This window comes from Piliocolobus tephrosceles, chromosome 1, assembly GCF_002776525.5.
Source record: "Piliocolobus tephrosceles isolate RC106 chromosome 1, ASM277652v3, whole genome shotgun sequence".
Classification (NCBI taxonomy): domain Eukaryota; kingdom Metazoa; phylum Chordata; class Mammalia; order Primates; family Cercopithecidae; genus Piliocolobus; species Piliocolobus tephrosceles.
In genome coordinates this window covers 190,641,471-190,656,844 of record NC_045434.1, presented here as the reverse complement: position 1 = coordinate 190,656,844, position 15,374 = coordinate 190,641,471, and the positions used below count along the sequence as shown (strand labels likewise).

The following is a 15,374-nucleotide window of genomic DNA, read 5'->3' as shown; positions in this document are numbered from 1 at the left end:
ACTACCTGGTGAATCTTTTCTTCCTGGATGCAGATAACACCCAATGTCCATATTATGCTTTATTTTTCATTATTTAATTTAAAAATGTTTATTGACCAAATATAAACTTATTGTAAAAAATTGAATCCAATAGTACTAAAAAGCTTATAATGAAAACCGTTGCTGGGCACGGTAGCTCATGCCTGTGATCTCAGTGACTTGGGAGCCTGAGGTGAGAACATCACTTTAGCTGGTGAGTTTGAGGCCAAAGAGAGCCATGATCACACCAGTGCACTTCAGCCTGGACAACAGAGTGAGACCCTATCTCTAAAAATAAATAAATAAATAAATAAATAAATAAATAAATAAATAAATAAACAAACAAACATTAGTCTCCAACCCTACCCTCCAGATTTTTAGTCCCACTCTTCAATAGCAGTCTCTTTTACTTTCTGGGTTTTATTTATTTGTTTGTTTAGAGACAGAGTCTGTAAACCTATTATCCAATTCTAAAGTGCCACTGCACTCCAGCCTGAGTGACAAGACCCTGAGACAGGGTCTGGCTCTGTTGCCCAGGCTGGAGTGCAGTGGTGTAATCTCATCTCACTGCACCCTCTGCCTCCCAGGCTCAAGCCATCCATCCTCCCATCTCAGCCTCCTGAGTAGTTGGGACTACAGGCATGAGCCACTGTGTCTAGCCTGCTTATTCTTTTTAAAAATTTATTGATTGGCCAGGCGCGGTGGCTCACGCTTGTAATCCTAGCACTTTGGAAGGCCAAGGTGAATGAATCACTTGAGGTCAGCAGTTCAAGACCAGCCTGGCCATCATGGTGAAACCCTGTCTCTACTAAAAATACAAAAATTAGCCAGGCGTGGTGGCCCACACCTATAGTCCCAGCAACTCAGGAGGCTGAGGCAGGAGAATTGCTTGAAACTGGGAGGTGGAGGTTGCAGCGAGCTGAGTTTGCACCACTGTACTCCAGCCTGGGCAACGCAATGAGACTCCGTCTCAAAAAAAAAAAAAAATTACTGATTTATTTTAGAATTGAATAATAGGTTTACATAGTTAAAATTCAGAAGGTTTAAAAGAGTATACCATGAAAAAGTCTCCCCTTGACTGCTGCCTCCCAGCCACCCAGTTTCCTTTCCAAGAGGTAATCATCAATGTTTTTGGTTTCTCGTATATCCTGGAAACAAATGTTCTATGCATATACAAACATACCACATACACACATATGCAAGTATATTGATTCCCTGCAATGACAGATGATTTAGCTCACTGTCCCATCCTTACTGTTCCCAGTAATTGATAGCTTTTAATGTTTTTAATTTTCTATTGGTTATTTTTGTCAATAGTGTAAGTATCCCTATACTTTTTTTTCTCCATCAACAATAGTCAGTATCTTGAATTGTTTTTATGTAAGACAAGAATATTAGGTACCCGACCACTTTTCCTCCCCTCTTCCTCTTTTCACTTCCTGGCAGCTGTATTTTTACTTTTATATTGTCAAGCTTGACATTCACGTTCTCCTATGTAACCACATTTAAGCCTTCCATTCTTGGTCTAAGTCTGATTCTGAAAATTAAAAACCAGTATGTGGCTTTGATATAATTATGTGTATACAGATATCATTCACTCCAGGGCCCAGTAGTATGCATACATGATATTTCTTCTCTATAGTTACAGAGTTACAGTCTTGGACCTCTTTATTTATTTTATTTATTTATTTATTTTTGAGATGGAGTCTTACTCTGTCACCCAGGCTGGAGTGCAGTGACGCGATCTCAGCTCACTGCAACTTCCGCCTCCCAGGTTCAAGCAGTTCTCCTGCCTCAGCCTCCCAAGTAGCTGGGATTACGGGTGTGCACCACCACACCAAGCTAATTTTTTGTATTTTTAGTAGAGACGGGGTTTCACCATATTTACCAGGCTGGTCTTGAACTCCCGACCTCAAGCGATCTGCCCACCTTGGCCTCCCAAAGTGCTGGGATTACAGACATGAACCACTGAGCCCAGCCAGGAACTTTTTTTTGTTTTTTGTTTTTTGTTTTTTTTGAGACGGAGTTTTGCTCTTGTGGCCCAGACTGGAGTGCAGTGGCGCCATCTCTGCTCACTGCAGCCTCCGCCTCCCTGGTTCAAGCGATTCTCCTCCCTCAGCCTCCCGAGTAGCTGGGATTACAGGCGTGCACCACCATGCCTGGCTAATTTTGTTTTTTTAGTAGAAATGGGGTTTCTCCATGTTGGTCAGGCTGGTCTCGAACTCCCAACCTCAGGTGATCCACCCACCTCGGCCTCCCAAAGTGCTGGGATTACAGGCGTGAGCCACCACGCCTGGCTGGCAGGAACATGTTTTTAACGGACTTCTTTTTTTTTTGAGATACAGTTTCGCTATTGTTGCCCAGGCTGGAGTAGCCCAATCTTGGCTCACTGCAACCTCTGCTTCTCGGTTTCAAGTGATTCTCCTGCCTCAGCCTCCCGAGTACCTGGGACTACATGCGCCCGCCACCATGCCCGGCTAAGTTTTTGTATTTTTAGTAGAGATGGGGTTTCACCGTGTTAGTCAGGATGGTCTCGATCTCCTGACCTCGTGATCCATCTGCCTCAGCCTTCCAAAGTACTGGGATTACAGGTGTGAGCCACTGCGCCCAGCCTTAAAGGACTTCTTTAAAGGGCCTGTACTCCCAGCTACTCAGGAGACTGAGGTATAAGAATCACTTGAACCCAGGAGGCAGTGGTGCAATCTCAGTTTAGTGCAACCTCCGCCTCCCGGGCTTAAGCCATCCTCCCACCTCAGCCTCCCAAGTAGCTGGGACTACAGGTGCAGGCTACCATGCCCAGCTAATGCCAGAGGTTACAGTAAGCTGAGATTGTTCCACTGCACTCCAGCCTGGGCAATAGAGCAAGACCCTGTTTCAGACCCCCCTACACACAAATGTTCCTAGTGTCAAGGTGAAATGGTTTTTCTTATACTCCATCAATTACTTAAAATCATAGCATATTGTAGTTTGCTTCATATTTACATTATAACTTTCTTATATGGCTTTTTATTTTTCTTGGACTTTCTAATTGCCTTTCTTTTTTCTTATTGATAAAAGAATGATGAGCCTTAATCATATTCTCAAGTTTATCCAGCCCCTCAGTCATACTGCCTGTTGCCTGGAGTCCATTTCCTCCTCCCTGCTTCCGCCCGAAAGGCATCCCTCCTGGAGCCCTTCCTCCTCCTCCTGCAGTCTGGAGTGTTTGCTCTTTAGGTCTGCTGTACAGCTGTCAGCCTGGGACTTCCCTTCACTGCCCTCCTGGGTGGGACCCCCTGCTTCCTGAATCCCATGTCTTCTTCTTTCTTGGTTTTCTTATTTTGCTGGAATAAATTATCAGGTAATTTCCTTAACAATGGGTACATTGGAGGTGTATACGTTCTGAGTCCTTGCATGTCTAAAAGTCTTTATTCTGCCCTCATACTTGATCGATGGTTTGGCTGAATGTAGATTTCTTTTTTTTTTCTTTTCTTATTTTTGAAACAGAGTCTGTCGCCCAGGCTGGAGTGCAATGGCACGATCTCAGCTCACTGCAACCTCTGCCTCCTGGGGGGTTCAAGCTATTCTCCTGCCTCAGCCTCCTGAATAACTGGGATTACAGGCACGCCACCATGCCTGGCTAATTTTTGTATTTTTAGTAGAGATGGGGTTTTACCATGTTGGTCAGGCTGGTCTCAGACTCCTGACCTCGTGACCCGTCCATCGTGGCCTCCAAAGTGCTGGGATTACAGGTGTGAGCCATCGTGCCCGGTCTCTATGTAGATTTCTAAGTTCAAATTCACATTCTCAGAACTTTTGCAGTTACTATTCCATTGTCTCTAGTATCCAGTGTTGCTAGTGAGAAGTCTGATGCCAGTTTGAGTTTGATTCCAATTATTTTGTAGATGACTTGTATTTTCCTTTCTGAAAGCATTGAGGAATATTCTGTTTATCTTTTGATTACTTGAAATTTCAAAGGATGTGTCTGTTGTGGGACTTTTGTCATTCATTCTATCAGGACTCTGAGGACTTTTTTAACCTGGAGATTTGAGTACTTCTTTAGCTTGGTGAAATTTTTCTCCGTTATTTCTTTGATAATAACTTCCTCTCAATTTTTTCTATTCTTTCTGGATTTCTGTTCATCAGATGGTAGAGCTCATAGACTGGTCATCTTTTTCTCCTGTATTTCTCTAATAATCTCTCTCTCTCTGTATGTGCATGGCCTTCGGAGAGATTTCCTCAACTTTGTCTTCTAGCTTTTTTAGTGAGATTTTTTCAGCAATCATATTTTTCATCTCTAAGGCCTCTACATTTGCTGATTGTTCTTTTCTCATAGCATACTATTCTTGTTTTAAAAATCTGTTGTTTTCCTCAATTTTGTCTTTTCACTGGAATCAATTTTTCTGTTTCATGCTGCTTGTTTTCCAAGTATAGTTGACTTCTTTGCTTGTCTCTTTATATGTAAAAATGAAGGACTGCATAGCAGGAGTGCATTTTCTTTCTGTCATTTAAAGGGATGGGAGCTTTGACTAGAAGCTCTAAGTACATGGGCAGGGCACACTGACTGGCAGGCTTTGCTTTGGGGATGAGTGAGTGAAGTGCCAGTTGTTAGGCTTTGAGCCTCTGTAGGCCAAAAAGGGAGTGATGGGGGTTTTACTCTAAGATATCCCCATTAGAGACCTCAATTCTCAGTTTACTCAATTTCTTTAGAAAAGAATCCTTCAGGGTGTGTTGTATGAGGTGAGTAGGGGAATAAAGGGACTGACTCTTATAAGTAAACATGGGTCATTGTTTAATCCTATTTATTCAGCCCTGCTCCTCACTTCATCTTCTATCATATGTGCCCACTTCAAGCCAGAGTCTCTCTTGGGTCACTCTGGGTAGATAAGCTCCCACCTCCAGTTCAGTTCACTCATGGCATATTCTAGACCTGTGCCACCCAGTTGATAGCTCCTAGCCCCCTGTGGTTATTGAATATGTGAAATAGGCTAGAATGAGTTGAGGTGTGCTCTACGTGTAAAATACACACTGATTCTGAACACTTAGTACACACACACACAAAAGAAAGTAGACTGGGCATGGTGGCCCATGCCTGTAATCCCAGCACTTTGAGAGACTGAGGCAGGCGGATTGCTTGAGCTCATGAGTTTGATACCAGCCTGGGCAACTTGGCAAAATGCCATCTCTACCAAAAATACAAAAATTACCTGTAGTCCCAGCTACTTGGGAGGCTGAGGTGAGAGGATGGCTTGAGCCTGGGAGGTGGAGGTCACAATGAACTGAGAACTGAGATTGCGCCACTGCACTCTATCCTGGGAAGCAGAGCCAGACCCTGTCTCAAAAAGAGAGAGAGAGAGAGGAGAGAGGGAGAGAAAGAGAAAGAAAAGAAAGAGGGAGGGAGGAGAAAGAAGAAAGAAAGAGAAAGAAAGAAACTAAGACTGGGCACAGTGGCTCACACCTGTAATCCCAACACTTTGGGAGGCCAAGGCAGGGTGGATTGCTTGGGACCAGGAGCTTGAGACCAGCCTAGGCAACATGGAAGAACCCTGTCTCTACAAAAAAGATAAAAATTAGTTGGGCATGGTGGCACACACCTGAAGTACCAGCTACTTGAGAGGTCAGAGGATTGAGACCCCATCTCAAAAAAAAAAAAGGCCGGGTGCAGTGGCTCACACCTGTAATGCCAGCACTTTGGGAGACCAAAGCAGGTGGACCACCTGAGGTCAGGAGTTCGAGACCAGCCTGACCAACATGGAAAAATCCCATCTCTACTAAAAACACAAAATTAGCTGGCGTGGTGGTGCATGCTTGTAATCCCAGCTACTCGGGAGGCTGAGGCAGGAGAATCGCTTGAACCTGGGAGAGGGAGGCTGCAGTGAGCTGAGATCACGCCACTGCACTCCAGCCTGGGCAACAAGAGTGAAACTCTGTCTCAAAAAAATATATAATAATAATAATTTCATCTCTTTTATTGTTATTTTTTTGGGGGGGGGATGAAGTCTGTTACCCAGGCTGGAGTGCAGTGGTGCGATCTCCGCTCACTACAAGCTCCGCCTCCCGGGTTCATGCTGTTCTCCTGCCTCAGCCTCCAGAGTAGCTAGGACTACAGGCGCCCGCCACTACGGTCCGGCTAATTTTTTTATTTTTAGTAGAGACGGGTTTTCACCGTGTTAGCCAGGATCGTCTCGATCTCCTGACCTTGTGATCCGCTTGCCTCGACCTCCCAAAGTGCTGGGATTACAGGCAAAAGCCACCGTGCCCGGCCCGTCTCTTTTTTAATGTGGCTAAATTCTGTTACTCTGGTGGCGGGCACCTGTAGTCCTAGCTACTCAGGAGGCTGAGGCAGGAGAATGGCGTGAACCCAGGAGGTGGAGCTTGCAGTGAGCTGAGATCTCACCACTGCACTCCAGCCTGGGCAACAGAGCCAGACTCCGTCTCAAAAAAAAAAAAAAAAAAAATTATGTGACTCATCTTTCTGTTGGAAAGCAATGCTGTAGACGATGGCTGCTGCTTCATCTGTTAGCATGTCTCCATCTGCTTTCTAAGTTTGTCAGAATCATTTGTGCACTGATGACCCCTACTCCCATTTTATTTTTTTGCTGGTAACACAGTTATTTTCTACTTTGATAGACTCTCATGTAGGGTGGAGGAGATGGGAGGGAATCTGCTATCATGCATATGAAGCTGCTTCTAACTTCTAACCTGTCAGAGCAGTCTGTCACCAAATAATTTATCATAGGATCTATCTGCAGTCCTTCTTAGAGACAAAGCCAGTGAGATTCTTTAAGTTTAGGTGGAGACCCTTGTATGTTCACATAGATGCCCCCACCCCCTCATTACCACAAGATATCCTGAAGAGTATTTCGGGAATCCCATTTTAGTCTTTTTTCCTGTCCCCATAGAATCACTGGCCTCTTCCTTTTCTAGTCATAATTCTATTAATCATCTATTCTGGGCCGGAAACTGTGCTAGGGGTTGTTGTAGGACTAAAAGACAGTATTGATGAGAACACTAGTGTAATACCTTACTGAGAGTGGGATCAATACAAGCTATGTAATTTATGGCAAGTTTTAAGGAAACTGAGACTCATAGAGGTTAAATAACTGGCCGTAAATCACAGAGCTAGTCAGTGGCAGAGCTGGAATTTTTTTTTTTTTTTTTTTTTAAAGCAGGGTCTCATTCTGTCACCCAGGCTGGAGTGCAGTGGTATGATCTCAGCTCATTGCAGCCTTAAACCCTGCTAGGATCAGGTGATCTTCCCACCTCCACCTCCCAAATAGCTGGGACTATAGGCATACAGTCCAGCTACTTTTTGTATTTTTTGTAGAGACAAGGGTTTCGCCATCTTGCCCAGGCTGGTCTTGATCTCCTGGCTCAAGCAGTTTCTCTACCTCTGCCTCCCAAAGTGCTGGGATTACAGGTTTGAACTACCACACCCAGCCCAGAGCTGGGATTTTGATGCAGGCCTATTTGACCCTAAAGGTTATGCTCTTGACCACAGTTCTGGTTTTATATTCTGGACTGTGCAGTAGAATTGACCACAATTCTCTAAGTTATTTTATTTAGCCTTACCACAGAAAAAATGGTAGCATCCCTATTTTATAGATTGGAAAACAGAAACCCGGGGAGGCTAAATGACTTGCCAGGGACACTCAGATATTTCTTCTTGGGACCCCCAGAAAAAAGTAAAAGGAAATTTTTTTTTTTCTTTTAGACGGGGTCTCACTCTTGTCCAGGCTGGAGTGCAGTGGTGTGATCTTGGCTTACTGAAACCTCTGCCGCCTGAAATGTAACACTGTCAGCCAAGTGCGGTGGCTCACGCCTGTAATCCCAGCACTTTGGGAGGCCGAGGCGGGTGGAGGTCAGGAGCTCAAGACCAGCGTGGCCAACATGGTGAAACCCATCTCTACAAAAATACAGAAATTAGCCGGGCATGATGGCGGGTGGCTGTAATCCCAGCTGCTCAGGAGATTGAGGTGGGAGAATCGCTTGAACCCAGGAGGCGGAGGTTGCAGTGAGCCAAGATCACACCACTGGACTCCAGCCTGGGCAACAGAGTGAGACTCCGTCTCAAAAAAAAAGATACGTAGCATTGTGATCAGCCCTAACTCCTGGGGGCAGCCCAGGAACCCTTGTGGGGATGTGTAAGTTTGAGGACCTGGGGAAATTGAGAGGTCGCAAGCTGAAAAAGAGAATGTTTATAAAAGCCCCTACTATGATGGGCATGGCACTTACCCACTATTTTATAATTACTCTTCTAGACTATGGGCCCATCTAGTTTTCTCCTCATACAATAGCAGCCACGCACAAAAACTCCTTGACTAATTAGCTTGAGCCCTGCTCTCAGGGTGCTGCTCAGGGGGAAGGATTTGTTCTGTTTAAGGGCCCATTTCAGTGCCTGGTACGTAATAAACACATAAATATTTGTTCCTGAGCTGTGCTTCTCTGCAAACTAAATAACAACTCATTACTTACACCTCTCTTGTGTTACTTATACCTCTCTTGTGTGTGCAGTCTTTTTGTGTGTGGTTTTTTGTTTTTTTTTTTTTTTTTTGAGACAAAGTCTTACTCTGCCCCCCAGGCTGGAGTGCAGTGGCACAACCACTGGTCACTGCAGCCTGAACCTCTAGGCTGAGGTGATACTCCCACCTCAGCCTGAGTAGCTGAGACTACAGGCGTGTACCACCATACACGCCTAATTTTTTGTTTTTGTTTTTGTTTGGGTTTTTTTTTTTTTTTTTTTTTTTTGAGACGGAGTCTTGCTCTGTCGCCCAGGCTGGGGTGCAGTGGCGCGATCTCGGCTCACTGCAAGCTCCGCCTCCCGGGTTCATGCCATTCTCCTGCCTCAGCCTCCCGAGTAGCTGGGACTATAGGCGCCCGCCACCACGCCCGGCTAATTTTTTGTATTTTTAGTAGAGACAGGGTTTCACCGTGTTAGCCAGGATGATCTCGATTTCCTGACCTTGTGATCTGCTCGCCTGGGCCTCTCAAAGTGCTGGGATTACAGGCGTGAGCCACTGCACCCGGCTGTTTTGTTTTTTTTGTTTTTGAGATGTAGTCTCACTCTGTCGCCCAGGCTGGAGTGCAGTGGCGCGTCTTGGCTTACTGCAAGCTCCACCTCCCCGGGTTCACACCATTCTTCTGCCTCAGCCTCCCAAGTAGCTGGGACCACAGGAACCCGCCACCATGCCTGGCTAATTTTTTTATTTTTTAGTAGAGACGGACAGGGTTTCACCATGTTAGCCAGGATGGTCTTGATCTCCTGACCTCGTGATCCACCCGTCTTGGCCTCCCAGAGTGCTGGGATTACAGGCATGAGCCACCGCACCCGGCCCATACTCTCCTAATTTTTTTTTTTTTGAGACAGAGTCTCGCTCTGTCACCCAGGCTAGAGTACCGTGGTGCGATCTTGGCTCACTGCAACCTCCACCTCCTGGGTTCATGCCATTCTCCTGCCTCAGCCTCCTGAGTAGCTGAGACTACAGGCGCTCACCACGACGCCCAGCTAATATTTTGTATTTTTAGTAGAGACGGGGTTTCACCGTGTTAGCCAGGAGGGTCTCAATCTCCTGACCTTGTGATCTGCCTGCCTCGACCTCCCAAAGTTCCGGGATTACAGGTGTGAACAACCATGCCCAGCCACCCGCCTAATTTTTAAATTTGTTGTGTAGAGATAGGGTCTCACTATGTTGCCCAGGCTGGTCTTGAACTCCTGGGCTCATGTGATCTTCCCACCTCGGCCTCCCAAAGTGCTGGGATTATAGACGTGAGCTACTGTGCTTGTCCTCTTTGTTTTTTTTTTTTTTTTGAGACGGAGTCTCGCTCTGTCGCCCGGGCTGGAGTACAGTGGCCAGATCTCAGCTCACTGCAAGCTCCGCCTCCCGGGTTTACGCGGTTCTCCTGCCTCAGCCTCCCGAGTAGCTGGGACTACAGGCTCCCGCCACCTTGCCCGGCTAGTTATTTGTATTTTTTAGTAGCGACGGGGTTTCACCGTATTAGCCAGGATAGTCTCGATCTCCTGACCTCATGATCCGCCCGTCTCAGCCTCCCAAAGTGCTGGGATTACAGGCGTGAGCCACCGCGCCCGGCCTGTCCTCTTTGTACACTTTTTAACTAATCACCCATAATGATTTGTTGAGTAGATGCCTTGATCTTTGGTACCAAACAGTTCTGATTTTGAGCCTCACCCCCACCTGCCCTGTCACTTCCTTACTAATTGTGTAAGCTTTGGGAATTTACTTCCCCTTTCTGAGCCACAGCTTCCTCAGCTGAAAAGGGGACAAAGTAACAGTACCTAATGCATAGTGTTATGAGAAAAGAGTGCCTGAAAGCATTCGGTACAGTGCCTGGAACATAGGCCATGCCCAGCGAATGTGGGCTGTTGCTGTTATGAGTCATCCCTAGGCTGCGAGTACAGGGACTTGCTTCTTGCTTCCTACTGTATCCCCAATGTCAGCATTTCTGCTATACCCCCAGTGCTTGGCACGTACCGAGTGGTAATACATGTGCTAAATGACTGGCCATTGGATGGGAGGGTGGATGGATGGAAGGTCTGGTAAATTATCTCCTCTGGGCAGCCAGGAGAGCTGAGGCCCATGGAGGAAAGAAGATCCCGTCAGTGGCTGAGAGTTGGGATCCTGGCCCATGGACAGGCCTTCTCTCACCACTGTCTTCCCCAGCAGGTTTGGGATGTACATTCCGTTCCTGCAGCTGAATTGCGACCTCCGCAAGACAAGCCTCTTCAACCACATGGCCTCCATGGGGCCCCGGGAGGCGGTTAGCGGCCTGGCGAAGAGCCGGGACTACCTCCTGACACTGCGGGAGACGTGGAAGCAGCACACGAGACAGCTGTATGGCCCAGACGCCATGCCCACCCATGCCTGCTGCCTGTCACCCAGCCTAATCCGCAGTGAGGTGGAGTTCCTCAAGATGGACTTCAACTGGCGCATGAAGGAAGTGCTCGTCAGCTCCATGCTGAGTGCCTACTATGTGGCCTTTGTGCCTGTCTGGTTCGTGAAGGTGCGTAGCTCAAACCAGGGAGGGAAAGGGCCTAGCTGGGACCTTTCCCTGCTGCCTGCCTATGTGATTTCTCCTGCTGGCCTAACATTGCTGTTTTTGATGTGATTTCCCATCTGTTCTCCTCTGGAGGACTAGAGCGACTACTGTCTCCATTTTATTTTTTATTTTTAGAGACAGGATCTTGCTGTCACCTACACTGGAGTGCAGTGGCACAACCGTGGGTCACTGAAGCCTCAACCTCCTGGTCTCAAGTGATCCTCCTGTCTCAGCCTCTTGAGTAGCTGGGACTACAGGCATAAGCCACCATGCCCAGCTAATTTTTAAATTTTTTATAGAGATGGAGTCTCACTATGCTGCCCAAGCTGATCTCAGAATTCCTGGTCTTAAGTGGTCCTCCTGCCTCAGCTTCCCGATGTGTTGGGATTACAGGCATGAGCCACTACATCCGGCCTGTGTCCATTTTATTTTACTTTTCTTATTTTTTATTTTATTTTTTTGAGACAGAGTCTCCTTCTGTCAGTCAGGTGAGTACAGTGGCACGATCTTGGCTAACTGTAACCTCCGCCTCCTGGGTTTCAAGCGATTCTTCTGCATCAGCCTCCCAAGTAGCTGGGATTATAGACATGTGCCACCATGCCCAACTAATTTTTGTATTTTTAGTAGAGATGGGGTTTCACCATTTTGGCCAGTCTGGTCTCAAACTCCTGGCCCCAAGTGATCCACCCACCTTGGCCTCCCAAAGTGTTAGGATTACAGACATGAGCCACCACGCCCCAGCCTGTGTCCATTTTAGAGTGCAGATAAGTAGACTCACTGAAGGGAAGTGACCTGTCCAACATCACCCAGCCAATGAGGGAGACATGGCATTGTTATTCATAATACTTGATTTCAAAGACTAGTGAGTTTGTATTTCAGCAATTGTTGTGACACAGACATGTCACAATGTCTGGCTTTATCATTTAGTAAGGAAGCCAGTGTTCATCCAGATTTGAGTGACCCCAAAAGCCTGTGCTCTCTTTTATTGCTTATATGGTCTCCTGGGAAGGTACCTCCTCAGCTGCAAACTGCAGTGGGCTTGAGAGAACTTAATGTCTTTTTTTTTTTTAGACGGAGTCTCGCTCTGTCACCCAGGCTGGAGTGCAGTGGTGTGATCTCGGCTCACTGCACCCTCCACCTCCCAGGTTCAAGCAATTCTCCTGCCTCAGCCTCCCAAGTAGCTGGGATTATAGGCGTGCACTACCACACCCAAATAATTTCTGTATTTTTAGTAGAGACAGGGTTTCACCATGTTGGCCAGGCTGGTCTTGAACTCCTGACCTCAGGTGATCCACCCACCTCAGGCCTCCCAAAGTGCTGGGATTACAGGTGTGAGCCACTGCGCTGGGCCTAGTAGTTGCTCTATCCTCATTTGACAAATGAAACTAAAGCACAGAGAAGGTAAATGAGTTGCCCAATGTCACATAGTAAATAAGCGAAAGAGCCAAGATTTGAATTCAGATCTCTTGGACCCCAGAGCCTGTTCTCTGGCTCAGAGTGGTGGGCAGTAGGAGCAAATTTCCTTGTAGAAAACCAACTAGTGGGCACAGGGCCTAAGCCTTCTTTGTTGGGTGTTTGATTCTTGGTTTCGGGCTATTCTGAGGTCTCCCCAGGACTGTCTTAACCTCTCAGTCAGGTAGAATCAGGGAGGGAAAGGGAATGAGGCCATTATGAGGATCCCAGGCCTCACCCACCTTCTGCTGCCCCCAGAACACACATTACTATGACAAGCGCTGGTCCTGTGAACTCTTCCTGCTGGTGTCCATCAGCACCTCTGTGATCCTCATGCAGCACCTGCTGCCTGCCAGCTACTGTGACCTGCTGCACAAGGCTGCCGCCCATCTGGGCTGTTGGCAGAAGGTGGACCCAGCACTGTGCTCCAACGTGCTGCAGCACCCGTGAGTCACCCTACCCTGCTTGGCCCAATCCCAGCCCTTCTGGTCAGCATCTGGAGTCACTTGTCCACCTGCTGATTAACGTATTCAGTTAGCAAATAGTTATTGAGCGTGTCTTGTATATTAGGCCAAGCGTCCAGGGTGGGGTATGGTGGGGCCTGACATACATGTTCCCTGTCCTTGGGTAACTTGCAGTGTACTGAAGATGGGAGGGGACTGATGGTAATTCTTGGACTTGTTGACTTTCTCTTTGCTGACTGTTTATTCACTCATTGCCTTACTTGCTCATGCTTCACTCTTCTCTTACCTGCTCACTCATCCACTGGGTCATTACGTCACCTACTCTTTCAGCAGATGTTTACTTCCACCCAATCCATACAAGGCCTGTGAATGTGCCAGGCAAAAGAGCTTGGACTTTGACTTAGGCCCAGCGGGGAATAGAGGATTTTTAGCAGTGGAGGGACCCATCCCAAGGTGTGCTTTAGATTCATCAGCCTGGTGCCAGGATGTGGTGCTGTGCTAGTTGATGCTGAACCCTGGCCAGGGAAGGATGAGGTGGGCAAAAGAGACCTAGCTGCAAGAAGGCACTGCACCCAGAGCAGAGGCAGCAATCACACTGCTCAGGGACCCTTTTTCAAAGTACTTTTCACCCCAGGTTATACTAATTTTCCTGCCTGTATTCCCCCATTAGACTGGAAGCTCCTCAAGGCCAGGATCACCTCTGAAGCACATCCGAGTCTTAGGCCCAGGACAAGGCTTGGCAGAGAGGAGGCCCCTAGGACAGGTTTGCAGAGGTAGGCCCACCAAGGAGCAGAGATGCAAGCAAGGCCACAGAAGCTAAGCCTCCTGGTGTTGGCCATGCATGTCAGTCAGGGTCCCTTTCAGGCTCTGTCCTGGAGGTCCAGAAAAGTGACTGGGCATTGCTGATTGGGCCAAAAGGAGGCTTGGCTCAGCCTTGGGCTCTGAGGGGTGGGAGGAATAGGAAGATAGAACATAGCTGAACATGAGGATATACCTGTCCATGGCTCACCATGGTCCTTCACATGGCTTCACAGCTGGGTCCTGCCAAATGTTTCTGCCTCATCTTTTACCATGCCCCAACCCATCGTCTCTGCTCTTCAGTAAAGCAAAGCAGATCTCCTCAGGTCATCATATGCTTTATGCACTTGTGCATCCAGGCTTTTGTAAGTGATGTGTCTTTTGCTTGGGATGGTCTTTCCATTCTTTCTATCCTCGTTAACTCCTATTCATCTTTTAGCACTTGCTTCCTCCAGGAACACTTTCCTGACCATCCAGATGGGTTCAGTGCCCCTCTCCTATAAGGGGCGCCTCCTTTCAGTGGCCCATAATACCATGATCGTTGCATTTAATGTTTTCTACTGTGTTTGCTTAGTTACTTGCCTGTCGTTCCAGGACTGAAAGTTCACGAAGCTCAGGGCCCTTGCCTGTCTAGCACTCAGTTGCCTCCTCAGGCCTTTTTTTTTTTTTTTGAGATGGAGTCATGCTCTGTTGCCCAGACTGGAGTGCAGTGGCGCAATCTTGGCTCATTGCAATCTCCACCTTCTCGATTCAAGTGATTCTTCTGCCTCGGCCTCCCGAGTAGCTGGGACTACAGGTATGCACCTCCGCACCTGGCTAATTTTTACATTTTTAGTAGAGACGGGGTTTCGCCATGTAAGCCAGGCTGGTCTCAAACTCCTGACCTCAGGTGATCCACTCATCCTGGCCTCCCAGAGTTCCCAAAGTGCTGGGGTTACAGGCATGAGCCACTACGTTTGGCCTAGGCCTTTCTTTTTAAGGTAAAATTTCCATACAGTGAAATGTGCAATCTTTTTTTTTGAGACAAGGTATTACTCTGTCTCCCAAGCTGGAGTGCAGTGGTGCAATCACAGCTCATTGCAGCCACAACCTCCTGGGCTCAGGTGATCCTCCCACTTCAGCTCCCAAGTTGCTAGGATTACAGGCGCATGCCACCACGTCCAGTTAATTTTTGTATTTTTTTGTTTGATGTTTTGCCATGTTGCCCAGGCTGGTCTAGAGCTCCTGGGCTCGAGCGATCCACCCACCTCGACGTCCCAGAGTGCTGGGATCACAGGCGTGAGCCACTGCACTTGGCCTACAAATCTTAAAAAGTGTGCAATTCTTTGAGTTTTGATAAAGGTATATACGCTTATGTAACCCACCCCTCATCAAGATACAGAACATTTCCAGCCCTTCAGAAAATGTCCTCATGGCCCTTACTAGTGATCTTTCCCCCAAGACAACTACCTTTCTGTTTTCTTTCACCAGAGGTTAGTTTTGCCTATCATAGAACTTAATATAAATGAAATCATTCTTTTTTTTTTTTTTTTTTTTTTTTTCGTCGGAGTGTCACTCTGTTGCCCAGGCTGGAGTTCTTGGCTGACTGCAATTTCCGCCTTCTATGTTTCG

At 47.2% G+C, this 15,374-nt stretch overlaps 1 protein-coding gene across 8 annotated transcripts in view; it reads left to right on the top strand.

Moving 5' to 3' along the window:
* TMEM39B (transmembrane protein 39B) overlaps positions 1-15,374 on the top strand; it is a 28,731-nt gene that overhangs the window by 7,518 nt on the left and 5,839 nt on the right. For all 8 annotated transcript variants that reach the window (XM_026457234.1, XM_026457239.1, XM_026457233.1 and 5 more), the window contains 2 exons: positions 10,677-11,013; positions 12,760-12,947. In XM_026457234.1, coding sequence (XP_026313019.1) covers positions 10,677-11,013; positions 12,760-12,947 — 525 coding nt within the window. The remainder of the gene's footprint in view (positions 1-10,676; positions 11,014-12,759; positions 12,948-15,374) is intronic.